The sequence below is a fragment of the Oncorhynchus clarkii genome, chromosome 1 (genome assembly GCF_045791955.1).
Source record: "Oncorhynchus clarkii lewisi isolate Uvic-CL-2024 chromosome 1, UVic_Ocla_1.0, whole genome shotgun sequence".
Lineage (NCBI taxonomy): Eukaryota > Metazoa > Chordata > Actinopteri > Salmoniformes > Salmonidae > Oncorhynchus > Oncorhynchus clarkii.
In genome coordinates, this window is record NC_092147.1 from 83151282 (window position 1) to 83166870 (window position 15589).

At 42.1% G+C, this 15589-nt stretch overlaps 1 protein-coding gene across 1 annotated transcript in view; it reads left to right on the forward strand.

The window, feature by feature from the left end:
- The first annotated feature begins 1617 nt into the window (after window positions 1-1617).
- LOC139418016 (solute carrier family 35 member F3-like) overlaps window positions 1618-15589 on the forward strand; it is a 161949-nt gene continuing 147977 nt past the window's right edge. The window contains exons 1-2 of the mRNA XM_071167103.1: window positions 1618-1742; window positions 3131-3351. Of these exons, the coding sequence (XP_071023204.1) occupies window positions 1645-1742; window positions 3131-3351 (319 nt within the window). The 5' untranslated portion in view covers window positions 1618-1644. The remainder of the gene's footprint in view (window positions 1743-3130; window positions 3352-15589) is intronic.

The window sequence follows — 15589 nt, forward strand, 5'->3', positions numbered from 1 at the left end:
TACGCAGATTTAAGGAGGAGTCCGTAATTTGCTTTCTAATAATCATTATATTTTCCTCAAAGAAGTTCATGAATTTATCACTGCTAAAGTGAAAGTCATCCTCTCTTGGGGAATGCTGCTTTTTAGTTAGCTTTGCGACAGTATCAAAAAGGAATTCCAGATTGTTCTTATTTTCCTTAATTAAGTTCGAAAAATAGGATGATCGAGCAGCAGTAAGGGCTCTTCGGTACTGCACAGTACTGTCTTTCCAAGCTAGTCGGAAGACTTCCAGTCTGGTGTGGCGCCATTTCCGTTCCAATTTTCTGGAAGCTTGCTTCAGAGCTCGGGTATTTTCTGTAGAAGAACAGTAGAAGAACACTATGGGTAGTAGAGTCCCATGGGTAGTAGAACCCTTTGGGTAGTAGAGCCCTATGAGTAGAAGAACACTATGGCTAGTAGAACACTATGGGTAGTAGAGCCCCATGGGTAGTAGAACCCTTTGGGTAGTAGAGCCCTATGAGTAGAAGAACACTATGGGTAGTAGAGCCCTATGGGTAGTAGAGCCATATGAGTAGTAGAGCCCTATGAGTAGAAGAACACTATGGGTAGTAGAGCCCCATGGCTAGTAGAGCCCTATGGGTAGTAGAGCCCTATGGGTAGTAGAACCCTATTGGACATAATCAAGAAGTTTTGCATATTTATTGGAGCACTAAGATCAGCAATAATATGAATTATGTATGACCTTGATGAGGTGTGTGTGTGTGCGTGTGTGTGTGTATGAGTGTGTGTGTCTTTATTACTTTTCGGTATGTGAATCCATTTCACATGAATTGGTTCTCAGCAGTTTGACTGGGACTAGGTATCTGTCCCAAATGGCACACTATTCCATATATAGTGCACTTATTTGAACCCCTATGGGTCCTGGTCAAAAGTAGTGCACTATTTTGTGAATAGGGTGCCATTTGAGATGCAACCTACAGACTTGATTAATCCCATCAAATCCCTCAGGCTAATGTGCCAATATACCAGCTGATTGGATGGATACTTGAGACTCCTCTCATATGATGTACCAAACTGTATTTTAGTAATAATGTCATGAATCTCTTGTGGACTGACCAAATTACGCAATATTCTAGTTCTGGGTTAACCAATATTATATTGCCATCTCCTGGAAACTAAACTAATAAGGTTTGTTTCAAACGGAATATAGCATATTTAGATTCCAGGCTAATTGCCTACAGCTTTTGACGCCTGAAGTAAGGCCGATTCCACAACCATGGTCTGTGGAGAGCTCAGTGGCAATTCATTGGAATTATGGCCTTAGTTAACATGCATCCAATTCCACAGACATGTTCCTAATCTAAAAAACGAATCACAAAAAATCGATTCCAGTTTGTAAGGCGACCTCAGGGTTCCACAAAAGTGGAATGCATTTCTGACCACCGGTAGGTGGCACTGTTGCAATGTTCGCCAGAAACCCCGAGGTGTGCAAGCGGATGGAGATTGGAGAGCGCAATTGCCCCTATCTATCTGTGCGTGTTCAAATGATGTAATGCAACGGCATATGTGTGGGTGAGAAGGGAGAGGGATCATGTTATTTTTCTCCGTGGTTAAACTGGATTTACAGTACCGGGCTCGCGCTGTCCCCAATTGAGTGGCATTATCATGTACGGCGATGGAGAGGGCACTGTTTGGGACAGAGTCGGACGCCCCCGACGGGACTGCATGTGCTACCTCGGACCTCCGACAACTTTGATGCCCATGTAAGAATTATGATGAAGTTCTCAGTAGACTAGACTGTTCCAAAATTAGATAGGCTACATTGCATAGTAGCCTATGGAGTCAGTAAGTGCGTATACAACTAGGCTGTTGTTGGAAAATGTTCTTCATGCGTCCATGCGGAAAAGCAATTGCGGATAAAATTACCTTTGATAAATAGCCTAAACCAGAATCACAAGTTAATTAGTCTAAGTCTACTCTAAATGGTTACCTTCTGTTCAATTTTGACTGTTAACTGTTTATCTCACGGACTTTGTGTTTTATTTTACCTGCGACTGCATTACCTGCACTGAAAAAAATCGATTCCAGGTTGTAGGATAAAATTTAGATAAAAAAAAAATGATATACCTATATATGATAGTTACAGTAACACATTAGTATCCAAACAATGGAATTAAATCAGTCTATATGACTGTAAGCATTAATAATCCAGCTGGCGACTGAGCTGATGATAGGCGAAAGCTATCAGATCAACAGAAACGAATTGTTTCATGTGTTCATGAAATGCGAGTTGTGTTCATGTCATGCGAGTCCCTGAACATCAGCATAATAACCTGCCGTTTAAACAGTCGGCAATTAGCCTAGAACAGAATGACACGGAGCAATACTTCAGTGGACACGACATAATTAACGACGCGCATTCCCCATACAAATAAAGATCAGATAGGATAGGCTACTCATCTCTGATTTCCCAGCGTAGGCTAGGCATACAACGCCTCAAGGTGGCTGGGAGCCGCAAGAAAGAAAAACAATGGTAACATATACTGGTATAGTTTTATGTTTTTCCCTGTGCCGTTGGAGAATATTATCCAGAGGAAGAGATGCCTAGGCTTACTGGTACAATGATGCGCTCCAGTGCGCGCACTGGCGCACGCATCATAGACTGTCACAAATGTTTTGTCCTCATCCTTCCAAATCACGTTGATTCGATTCATTCATTAGCTACCAGAGCCTACGCGTAGGCTATCTTAACTTTCTCGTTTTTAATAAGGATTGCACAGTGCATTCATATACACTACACAGCACAGCACTGCGGTCGCCCAGTCACTTTCGCTTAGCTTCTCTCTCCATCTCTGCCCCTCTCGAGCACATGGTCAGTGAAGGATGAAGATTTCCGGCTCTATGGCCTCCCAGCAGCGGCGTGTGGCTTCCACCAGTGTTGGAGGGAAACTAAACCAGCTCTTAACATTAGTGGTTGACTGAGTTGAAATTGACGGTGGGGAATCATGTTTTATCTTGTCCCGTCGACCACGGCCCTTCCGTCCGCGCGCATTAGAACTCTCGCAATCCGCTTGGTCTGAACGGGCCGCACCTCCGGCTCATGGTTCCTGACACTCTTCTAACCGCATCTCATGTCATACTCTTTCTACAGCGGGATGCGGAAGTCTCCCGATGTGAGTCCCAGACGGCTTTCGGACATCAGCCCCCAACTGAGACAACTGAAGTATCTGGTTGTGGACGAGTCTATCAAAGAGGACACTTTAAAATCGTCCCGTTCCTTTGAAGACATTAACAGCGCGTCGATAGAGGAGAGGATCTTGAGGATCACTGGATACTACGGCTATCAACCTTGGAATGCTGTCTACACCAACAGTGAGTAGACCAGTATGGCTTCTTTTACAATTAGCTGCCTACCTGTGACCTTTAAATAAATTATGCTGTGTAGAGTTTGTGTGATTTAAACTTTTATTTGGAATTTAGAAGTCTTGAATTATGGGCTATATATATTTGACCTAAGTGTACGGCCAATATCCATAACAGTCCAGACTAAATGTGCAAGATACCTAGAAACAAGGTAAGAGAAATAGCCTTTGTTTGAATTAGTGTGAACTATAAAAGTTGAGACAAAACATAATAAATGCCGTGTGCTCTCTCTCCCTCTCTCTCGCTGCGTGTGTGAGTGTGTGAGTGTGTGTGTGTGTGAGTGCGGGCGTGGGTGTGTGTGAGTGTGTGTGTGTGTGTGGGCTGTGTGTGTGTGTGTGTGCTGTGTGTGTGTGTGTGTGTGTGTGTGTGTGTGTGTGTGTGTGTGTGTGTGTGTGTGTGTGTGTGTGTGTGTGCGTGGGTGCGTGCGTGTGTGTGTGTGTGTGTGTGTGTGTGTGTGTGTGTGTGTGTGTGTGTGTGTGTGTGTGTGTGTGCTGTGCTGTGTGTATGTGTGCGTGTGTGTGTGTGTGTGTGTGAGTGCGTGGGTGTGTGTGTGTGAGAGTGCGTGGGTGTGTGTGTGTGTGTGTGTGTGTGTGTGTGTGTGTGTGTGCGTGCGTGGGTGTGAGTGCGTGGGTGTGTGTGCTGTGCTGTGTGTGTGTGTGTGTGTGTGTGTGTGTGTGTGTGTGTGTGTGTGTGTGAATCCCGCTGCTCCTAAGAACTGGCCTCTTTCACTATAATTAGCTGCATCAGTTGCTACCAAACAGAAATTAGCCTGTGAATTACAGTGTTTGGTGTTTTGTTATGCATTAATCACCTAATTATATATGCATGGCTGTTGCAGTGGGGGTGAGAGTTGGGGCAAAGCAGCCCTGTTGTTTCAGCTGAATCATGGAAAAAGAATCACACAAACATGACACACACACACACACACACACACACACACACACACACACACACACACACACACACACACACACACACACACACACACACACACACACAGAGAGTAGTGCACAGAATTGAAACAATGTGTGAATATAGACAGGGAAGTCATGACCATCTTAATTCAGCACCTGCATTAATGTCATTATTCAGGTCAGGAAGAGAAGGTAAACAACAACACTAAGTGCTATTGCTTAGGAATTGACTTTCCATTCTGCAGACTTGTTTTCAATGCATATAAAGCAGCAGGTAAGCTAAAGGTTCAGTGTTGTGCCTAACACACTGTATACAGTAAGTTACGATTGATGATGTTGATGATGATCACGATGATGTGTGTGTGTGTTTTTCGACCCCTTGGGATAAGCAGCATGTTGTGGGCGTGTGTGGGAGCAAACTGTAAACACCCAAACAGGTGATGTCATTGTCTTGCCTTGTTGGGTTCTTTGTGTGATGTCCTAGTTACAGTCGTATACAGACAGCAAAAACAAAGGACCCACACACACAGAAAGAGAGAGGGATATGGGAGGTGTAAAAAAAACGAGCAGGATTTTCCGTGGCATGGAGAAAACATTTCATTTCATTCTCGTTCACATGAGCCTGAGTAGTGTTTTATGACGCAAACAAATGTGTATTTTTAAAGAAAGATGAGTTAAAATGAGGCTTTAGATGCTTCTAATCATCTTCAAAGATTATGTGAGCCAGTCATTCACTGACACCCATTTCTCTGCCTTCACTGTTGGGAAAGTGTTTTCTAAAACCTTTAGCCACCCCAGCCTTTCCCAAAAATGTACTGTGTTTTGTTATTTTGGGAAGAGATAGGTTTACATTTGTTTTTGCCAAACCCACACTGCTGTTTGTTTCTTGCTGTAATTTTACTTGTGCTATCATCGCAAACACAGCATCTCACGGTCGGGCCATGGTCAGAAGTAGTGTACTACATAGGGAATAGGGTACCTCTACCAGCCGTGAAATGAGACTGGTTTCTATATAAGCTCAGTGGTTTGGCCATGGTGCACGCATGCGCGCACACACGCACACACACACACACACAGTCTGACATGAGTTTAGCCTCCTGTGTTACTGTCTCTTCTGAGCAGCAGTGATTGGTGGACAGAGACACAAGCTGTGTTCGAATACCCATACTAACATACTGTATACTACATACTTAATGAGTATATACTACATACTATATACTATGAGTTCATTTTAGAATACTGTAAATGAACAGTATGCTTTCAGTTGAACGTACTAGGTCTTAGCCTGTCTACCGAAAGTTGATGCTGTTGCTATGCAACCTCTTGCTAGCTAGTTAAATCAAATCAAAGTTTATTTGTCACGTGCGCCAAATACAACAGGTGTAGGTAGACCTTACAGTGAAATGCTTACTTACAGGCTCTAACCAATAGTGCGAAAAAAAGGTGTGTGTGTGTGTGTGTAAAGAAATAAAACAACAGTAAAAATAAATTTGAAAATAAGAGTAGTGAGGCTGTATACAGACACCTGTTAGTCAGGCTTATTGGGGTAGTATGTACATTGTGATATGGTTAAAGTGACTATGCATATATGATGAACAGAGAGTAGCAGAAGCGTAAAAAGAGGGGTTGGGGCAGGGGCACACTAAGCAAATAGTCCAGGTAACCATCTGGTTACCTGTTCAGGAGTCTTATGGCTTGGGGGTAAAAGAAGGTTGAGAAGCCTTTTTGTCCTAGACTTGGCACTCCGGTACCGCTTGCCATGTGGTAGTAGAGAGAACAGTCTATGACTGGGGTGGCGGGGGTCTTTGACAATTTTTAGGGCCTTCCTCTGACACCGCCTGGTGTAGAGATCCTGGATGGTAGGCAGCTTAGCCCCAGTGATGTACTGGGCCGTACACACTTCCCTCTGAAGTGCCTTGCGGTCAGAGGCCGAGCAATTGCCGTACCAGGCAGTGATGCAACCGGTCAGGATGTTGCAGCTGTAGAACCTTTTGAGGATCTCAGGACCTGTGCTTATCATTTAGCATAACAAATGACTAGTTAGACATTTTATGCCTTCGGGTGTGTTCTTAAATTCAATCTGGAGTGCCAGAGTGCGCTCGTAAATTCAGAGCATTGTCAGATTGTCCGTTTGTAAAATCAGAGTGTTTTGCTCTTGGAGTGCACACTGGACGCTCAGGTCGAGGAGTAGGGTTGATTTGAGCATTCTGAACTTGCTAGCTACTTCCAGACACAAATGAGACAACTCTGACCATTTTACTCGCCCAAGTAGAGCTGGTTAGGTAGTTTTCATGTTATCCAGAGCGTTGGTGACTGTAACTGTGCTGCTGGCAACAATTTAATTACACTTTTTGCCGATGTTTACTGACACGGCCATATTCAACTGGGTTTGAGGCTCATAAATTCATTATTCTTCACTCTGGTACACTCATACAAGAGTGCTCTGAAATCGGAGTAGATAGCCAGAGAGAATTTACGAAAGCACACGAATGTCCATTGAGAACGCACAATGACTATACATACCACTTAGCTAAGCTAAGAATGACGGGAAAAATCAAGTCAATAAATGTTGGGTAGTTTGTTACCCTATAGTTAATATACTGGCAAGTTTGATGTATAAGTAGCCAACTAACGCTAGGTAGCTAACAACATACCGGTACATACTGCTGTAATGATACGCTATGGGGTTTGTAAGGAGCTAACAAATTGTCAGCCAACATAACGTGTAAGGTAACTTATTTGAAAAGTCATTACTTTATTATGATCAATGGTCAAGTCCCATCCTCACTAGTATTTACAGTAACTAGCCTTGTCTGAGCCACAACGGCCTATAGGGTAGGAGCCTATCTCCAGTTTCTCTAGCGTTGGGCAACCCCAGGACCGAACACTAGTATTTATTACCGTTGTTTATATATAGCTGGAGCTTTCAGAGACACACAGTGAGCTAACTAGACTAGAGACATTGTGGATGGAACATTGGTCTGGGCCTGCCAACTACCTGTTCTGTTATCATACCACTGCCACTCTGTCTGCCTGGAACTCTTCATCATATAGGCCAGCAGGAAAGGATACCTTGTAAGGCATTAACATCATAGACATTTAAATGTTGTTAACAATAGCACTCCTCCTTTCCCAACATATTCTTCTTTGTTTGTGTTAATGGCTGCTGGAAATAAATACATTAATAAATGAACTAATGAATGACTCTTATTTGACCATTTAAAAAAGTATATGGTTGTTTTAACTATGTGAAAACAACAAACCACCCTTACCATTGAGGTTGATGTCTGTATAATGTTTTTACTATGAGAAAACAACAGAACACACGTTACCATTGGGTAATGTCTGTATAATGTTAACATTGGGGGTAATGTCTGTATAATGTTACCATTAGGGGTAATGTCTGTATAATGTTAACATTGGGGGTAATGTCTGTATAATGTTAACATTGGGGGTAATGTCTGTGTGTAACAGTCGTCGTCATCTGATGAGGAAGAATCGGACCAAAGCGCTGCGTGGTGAATGTTCATGACTTTTATTAAACTGAACACTAGAACAAACTAACAAAGTGAATAGACGAAACAGTCCTGTCAGGTGCAGAACACTACACAGAAAACATAGGTGGGAAAAAGCTACCTAAGGAGGGTTCCCAATCAGAGACAACGATAGTCAGCTGTCCCTGATTGAGAACCATACCCGGCCAAAACAAAGAAATACAAATCATAGAAAAAGGAACATAGAATGCCCACCCCAAATCACACCCTGACCAAACCAAAATAGAGACATAAAAGCTCTCTAAGGTCAGTGTAATATTACCATTCGGGGTAATGTCTGTGTAATGTTACCATTAGGGGTAATGTCTGTGTAATGTTATCATTAGGGGTAATGTCTGTGTAATGTTACCATTAAGGGTAATGTCTGTGTAATGTTACCATTAGGGGTAATGTCTGTATAATGTTACCATTGGGGGTAATGTCTGTATAATGTTATCATTGGGGGTAATGTCTGTGCAATGTTACCATTGGGGGTAATGTCTGTATAATGTTATCATTGGGGGTAATGTCTGTGTAATGTTACCATTACGGGTAATGTCTGTGTTATGTTACCATTGGGTGTAATGTCTGTGTAATGTTACCATTAGGGGTAATGTCTGTGTAATGTTATCATTGGGGGTAATGTATGGGTAATGTTACCATTAGGGGTAATGTCTGTGTTATGTTATCATTGGGTGTAATGTCTGTGAAATATTACCATTAGGGGTAATGTCTGTATTATGTTAGCATTCGGGGTAATGTCTGTATAATGTTACCATTGGGGGCAATGTCTGTGTAATGTCATCATTAGGGGTAATGTCTGTGTAATGTTACCATTGGGTGTAATGTCTGTATAATGTTATCATTAGGGGCAATGTCTGTGTAATGTTACCATTAGGGGTAATGTCTGTGTAATGTTATCATTAGGGGTAATGTCTGTGTAATGTTATCATTAGGGGTAATGTCTGTGTAATGTTATCATTGGGTGTAATGTCTGTATAATGTTACCATTGGGGGTAATGTCTGTGTAATGTTATCATTGGGGGAAATGTATGTGCTATGTTACCATTAGGGGTAAAGTCTGTATAATGTTTCCATTGGGGGTCATGTCTGTGTAATGTTATCATTAGGGGTCATGTCTGTGTACTGTTACCATTAGGGGTAATGTCTAAGTTATGTTACCATTAGGGGTAATGTCTGTGTTATGTTACCATTGGGGGTAATGTCTGTGTAATGTTATCATTGGGGGAAATGTCTGTGTAATGTTATCATCAGGGGTAATGTCTGTGTAATGTTATCATTAGGGGTAATGTCTGTGTAATGTTATCATTGGGGGAAATGTATGTGTAATGTTATCATTAGCAGTAATGTCTGTGTAATGTTATCATTAAGGGTAATGTCGGTGTAATGTTATCATTGGGGGAAATGTATGTGTAATGTTATCATTAGTGGTAATGTCTGTGTAATGTTACCATTAGGGGTAGTGTCTGTGTAATGTTACCAATAGGGGCAATGTCTGTGTAATGTTACCATTAGGGGTAATGTATGTGTAATGTTACCATTAGGGGTAATGTCTGTGTAATGTTACCATTAGGGGTAATGTATGTGTAATGTTACCATCAGGGGTAATGTATGTGTTATGTTACCATTAGGGGTAATGTATGGGTAATGTTACCATCAGGGGTAATGTCTGTGTTATGTTATCATTGGGTGTAATGTCTGTGAAATATTACCATTAGGGGTAATGTCTGTATTGTGTTAGCATTCGGGGTAATGTCTGTATAATGTTACCATTGGGGGCAATGTCTGTGTAATGTCATCATCAGGGGTAATGTCTGTGTAATGTTACCATTGGGTGTAATGTCTGTATAATGTTATCATTAGGGGTAATGTCTGTGTTATGTTATCATTGGGGGTAATGTCTGTGTTATGTTATCATTAGGGGTAATGTCTGTGTAATGTTATCATTAGGGGTAATGTCTGTGTAATGTTATCATTGGGTGTAATGTCTGTATAATGTTACCATTGGGGGTAATGTCTGTGTAATGTTACCATTAGGGGTAATGTATGTGTAATGTTACCATTAGGGGTAATGTCTGTGTAATGTTACCATCATGGGTAATGTATGTGCTATGTTACCATTAGGGGTAATGTCTGTGTAATGTTATCATTCGGGGCAATGTCTGTGTAATGTTATCAATAGGGGGGTAATGTCTGTGTAATGTTACCATTAGGGGTAATGTCTGTGTAATGTTACCATTAGGGGTAATGTCTGTGTAATGTTATCATTAGGGGTAATGTCTGTGTAATGTTACCATTAGAGGTAATGTCTGTGTAATGTTATCATTAGGGGTAATGTCTGTGTAATGTTATCATTAGGGGCAATGTCTGTGTAATGTTACCATTAGGGGTAATGTCTGTGTAATGTTATCATTAGGGGTAATGTCTGTGTAATGTTATCATTAGGGGTAATGTCTGTGTAATGTTACCATTAGGGGTAATGTCTGTGTAATGTTACCATTAGGGGTAATGTCTGTTCAATGTAAATAGATGCTGGAAACTAGACTACAATGGTGACAGCTGAGTGAAGTGTTGAAGGGTTGTCAAACTGGACAATGTGTTATATATGCCCTGCTGGACTACTGTATGTGTGTGTGTGTGTGTTTATTTAAAAAAATATATATATTTCACCTTCACTTAACCAGGTAGGCTATTTGAGAACAAGTTTTCATTTACAACTGTGACCTGGCCAAGATAAAGCAAAGCAGTGCGACACATACGACAACACAGAGTTATACATGGAATAAACAAACATACAGTCAATAATACAGTATAAAAAGTCTATATACAGTGTAGTGTGTGACTCTGGCCAGGGCGTGTGACAGTGTGCATTACATAGGAAAGGGAGATGGTTCTGCCTATACGTGCACACTGGGCAGAGATGGGTCTGAGGGCCACACACACTACAACAACAACAACAACAACAACAACAACAACATCAACATGGGTGGCCTGCTGAGGCTGAAATGACATGTATCTGAATTGTTTATCGAATAGGAAACAAATGAAACAGCCAGAACTGGGCCTGCTATATTTCTAATGTCAGACAGGAACAGACTGTCTAATGAAGCCTCACATCATCACATCAAATCAAAGTATGTCAACATGTCAGAACTTGTCCAACACCATATGGTCACTTGACAGCCACGCTTCTTAAATGTCCAACTCCCTAGCCCTCCCATTGCCATTAAAGATGCCTGCACAGTATCGCACTGTCTTCTGGGTATATGACACCGTTTATTGGTTTTGTTGTGTGAGTTGTATGTTTTGGATATCAGTTATATAGTGTCTATACTGCAGCCATTCTAATAGGTTTGGAATTTAACTGAGAAGGCTTTGGAAGGAACCTCCCACTTTGAGGTGGACCATAGCTAGCCCACTGGGCACACACTGGTTGAATCAATGTTGGTTCAATGTAATTTGGCAACGTATTGCGACGTGGACTCTATGTAGAAAATATATTCAAACATAAAATGTTACTATCAATATTTAAAAAAGGTCAAATAAAATGTAGAATAAAATAATAAATGAAATGTCATTTCAGCCACCCAATACATATTGAATAAAGGATGAGAAATATTTTTTACATTTCTATGTGGAATTTACCTTGCAATTTCAATGTATACAGAGTTCTGATGATTATGTTGAAATTAGATTGATGCAACAACCTGTTTTATCATCATTTCAATCTTTACAATGCTGCTGGAAATGGTTCATGACTTTTTTCAAATCCAATGTATACATAGTTCTGATGATTATGTTGAAATTAGATTGATGCAACAACCTGTTTTATCATCATTTCAATCTTTACAATGCTGCTGGAATTGGTTCATGACTTTTTTCAAATCCAATGTATTTTCCACGTTGATTCCACGTCACAATATGTTGACAAATTATGTTAAAAAAACGCACATTTTAGAGTGGCCTTCTATTGTCCCCAGCACAAGGTGCACCTGTGTAATGATCATGCTGTTTAATCAGCTTCTTGATATGCCACATCTGTCAGGTGGATGGATTATCTTGGCAAAGGAGAAATGGTCACTAACAGGGATGTAAACACATTTGTGTACAACATTTTAGAGAAATAAGCTTTTTGTGCGTATGGAACATTTCTGGGATCTTTTATTTCAGTTCATGAAACATGGGACCAACACTTTACATGTTGCGTATATATTTTTCTTCAGTGTATAAAGAAATGAGATGTACAGTACAGGGATGATAAGGTACAGACTCCAAAGCAAACCTGAGGGCAGCCAGTGTGAGTGCAGTTTTGTTCTCCAACCAGGTATTGTTGCCTCATATGCATTAAATCTTATCCAGCAAAGGCCAGTGTGGGGCCAACCAGATCTACCAACCAGATACATAAATGATGCAAATAGTAAAGGTCTCGGGTTAGAATATGATTCATTGAATCAGTGTGACAGTTTTATATATAAATTACTAGATCCACACCCTCTCCTTGAATAATATTTAGGAACATATCCCTGCAATGATAAAAGCTTACTGTGGATGAGATTGAACTGTTTACCAACCGAGAATGGACCCTGGGTGTCTGGGGGTGCAGGGCTCAGGGGTTGTAGGAACATTGATTGTGTCAATGGACCCTGGGTGTCTGGGGGTGCAGGGCTCAGGGGTTGTAGGAACATTGATTGTGTGGATGGACCCTGGGTGTCTGGGGGAGCAGGGCTCAGGGGTTGTAGGAACATTGATTGTGTGGATGGACCCTGGGTGTCTGGGGGTGCAGGGCTCTAAGGTTGTAGGAACATTGATTGTGTGGATGGACCCTGGGTTTATGGGGGTGCAGGGCTCAGGGGTTGTAGGAACATTGATTGTGTGGATGGACCCTGGGTGTCTGGGGGTGCAGGGCTCAGGGGTTGTAGTAACATTGATTGTGTGGATGGACCCTGGGTGTCTGGGGGTGCAGGGCTCTAAGGTTGTAGGAACATTGATTGTGTCAATGGATCCTGGGGGTGCAGGGCTCAGGGGTTGAAGGAACATTGATTGTGTGGATGGACCCTGGGTGTCTGGGGGTGCAGGGCTCAGGGGTTGTAGGAACATTGATTGTGTGGATGGACCCTGGGTGTCTGGGGGTGCAGGGCTCAGGGGTTGTGGCTTCACTATTCGAGCATGCAGCTTCCTCTGAGTCCGTAGGTTCAGGAATGTCCTCTGAAAAGTCTCAGTATGTTTGTTTGTATAATGTAAAGTTGAATCCTACGGCTAACGTCAAACATGTAGCCAAGTGCACGACGTTGGCCTTCCATGTATGTTTTATATGACACGCTGAAGACATTGAAAGCTAGCTAGATAGTAATTTGTCTAAAAACAATGTATTACCGTGCTGATCATCGCTACTGGGTGTCATCATGGCTTCAAATATGGCTATCTGGCTGTCTGATCCACTTTTGTTGTTGTGGTCTTTTATCTTTTTATATTCTTGCTTTCTTGAGTTTCTTAATTTTTTACATTAGTTTTATGAATTTTTTACATCCATCAGTTTTATTGACTGATGGATTCCCATTTCGGCTAGTGTATCCAATATGTTTTCGAAGACCTTTTCATCCCTGGTGGAAGAATCCAGTCGCCTCTGGATGCTGGAGTCTGCCCAGATACTCAAGAGTGCTTGGACATCTCCAACTGACCAATTTGCTTCTTACATTATTTGTTTTTAGCTTAAGAGTTATTGGTTAGTGTATCTGTGGCTGGACCATTCCTAGTCAGATTGACCTTCTCTTATAAAAATGGTGCCAGTGACTCGTGTATGAGTAATAACAACATATGTGACACTGTGACATCATTGCGTGAGACCAATCATTGAGTACTGGCATTTGTAACCCCACCCACTGGCCTACTTGGTTGGAGGTCAGTACCAGATATCAAATTAGGCTGAACATCCCGATTGGTTCCAGGAATCAAGCAGACAATGGGCAAATAGAAATTAAATAGGAACCGTGATATTCACGGCCTGGCACGGCCCAGCCCTTCAGTGGAAAAAAGCCATGTACAGCATCTCTGCTCCTCTCTCTCTCTCTCTCTCTCTCTCTCTCTCTCTCTCTCTCTCTCTCTCTCTCTCTCTCTCTCTCTCTCTCTCTCTCTCTCTCTCTCTCTCTCTCTCTGTTGTCTCTTCTTTTCCTTAGCTGTCGTAGAGCTGTAGTGTTTCTCAGCAGTTTATTTGTATTTTTTTTATTTCACCTTTATTTAACCAGGGAGGCCAGTTGAGAACAAGTTCTCATTTACAACTGTGACCTGGCCAAGATAAAGCATAGCAGTGTGAACAGACAACAACACAGAGTTACACATGGAGTAAACAATTAACAAGTCAATAACACAGTAGAAAAAAAGAAAAAAAGAGTCTATATACATTGTGTGCAAAAGGCATGAGGAGGTAGGCGAATAATTACAATTTAGCAGATTAACACTGGAGTGATAAATGATTTGATGGTCATGTGCAGGTAGAGATACTGGTGTGCAAAAGAGCAGAAAAGTAAATTAATAAAAACAGTATGGGGATGAGGTAGGTAAATTGGGTGGGCTATTTACCGATGGACTAAGTACAGCTGCAGCGATCGGTTAGCTGCTCAGATAGCAGATGTTTAAAGTTGGCGAGGGAGACAAAAGTCTCCAACTTCAATGATTTTTGCAATTCCTTCCAGTCACAGGCAGCAGAGAACTGGAAGGAAAGGCGGCCAAATGAGGTGTTGGCTTTAGGGATGATCAGTGAGATACACCTGCTGGAGCGCGTGCTACGGGTGGGTGTTGCCATCGTGACCAGTGAACTGAGATAAGGCGGAGCTTTACCTAGCATGGACTTGTAGATGACCTGGAGCCAGTGGGTCTGGCGACGAATATGTAGCGAGGGCCAGCCGACTCGAGCATACAGGTCGCAGTGGTGGGTGGTATAAGGTGCTTTAGTAACAAAACGGATGGCACTGTGATAAACTGCATCCAGTTTGCTGAGTAGAGTATTGGAAGCTATTTTGTAGATGACATCGCCGAAGTCGAGGATCGGTAGGATAGTCAGTTTTACGAGGGTAAGTTTGGCGACGTGAGTGAAGGAGGCTTTGTTGCGAAATAGAAAGCCGATTCTAGATTTGATTTTGGATTGGAGATGTTTGATATGAGTCTGGAAGGAGAGTTTACAGTCTAGCCAGACACCTAGGTACTTATAGATGTCCACATATTCTAGGTCGGAACCATCCAGGGTGGTGATGCTAGTCGGGCGTGCGGGTGCAGGCAGCAAATGGTTGAAAAGTATGCATTTCGTTTTACTAGCGTTTTAAGAGCAGTTGGAGGCCACGGAAGGAGTGTTGTATGGCATTGAAGCTCGTTTGGAGGTTACATAGCACAGTGTCCAAGGAAGGGCCAGAAGTATACAGAATGGTGTCGTCTGCATAGAGGTGGATCAGGGAATTGCCCGCAGCAAGAGCAACATCTACGATATATACAGAGAAAAGAGTCTTCCCGAGAATTGAACCCTGTGGCACCCCCATAGAGACTGCCAGAGGACCAGACAACATGCCCTCCGATTTGACACACTGAACTCTGTCTGCAAAGTAGTTGGTGAACCAGGCAAGGCAGTCATTAGAAAAACCGAGGCTACTGAGTCTGCCGATAAGAATATGGTGATTGACAGAGTCGAAAGCCTTGGCAAGGTCGATGAAGACGGCTGCACAGTACTGTCTT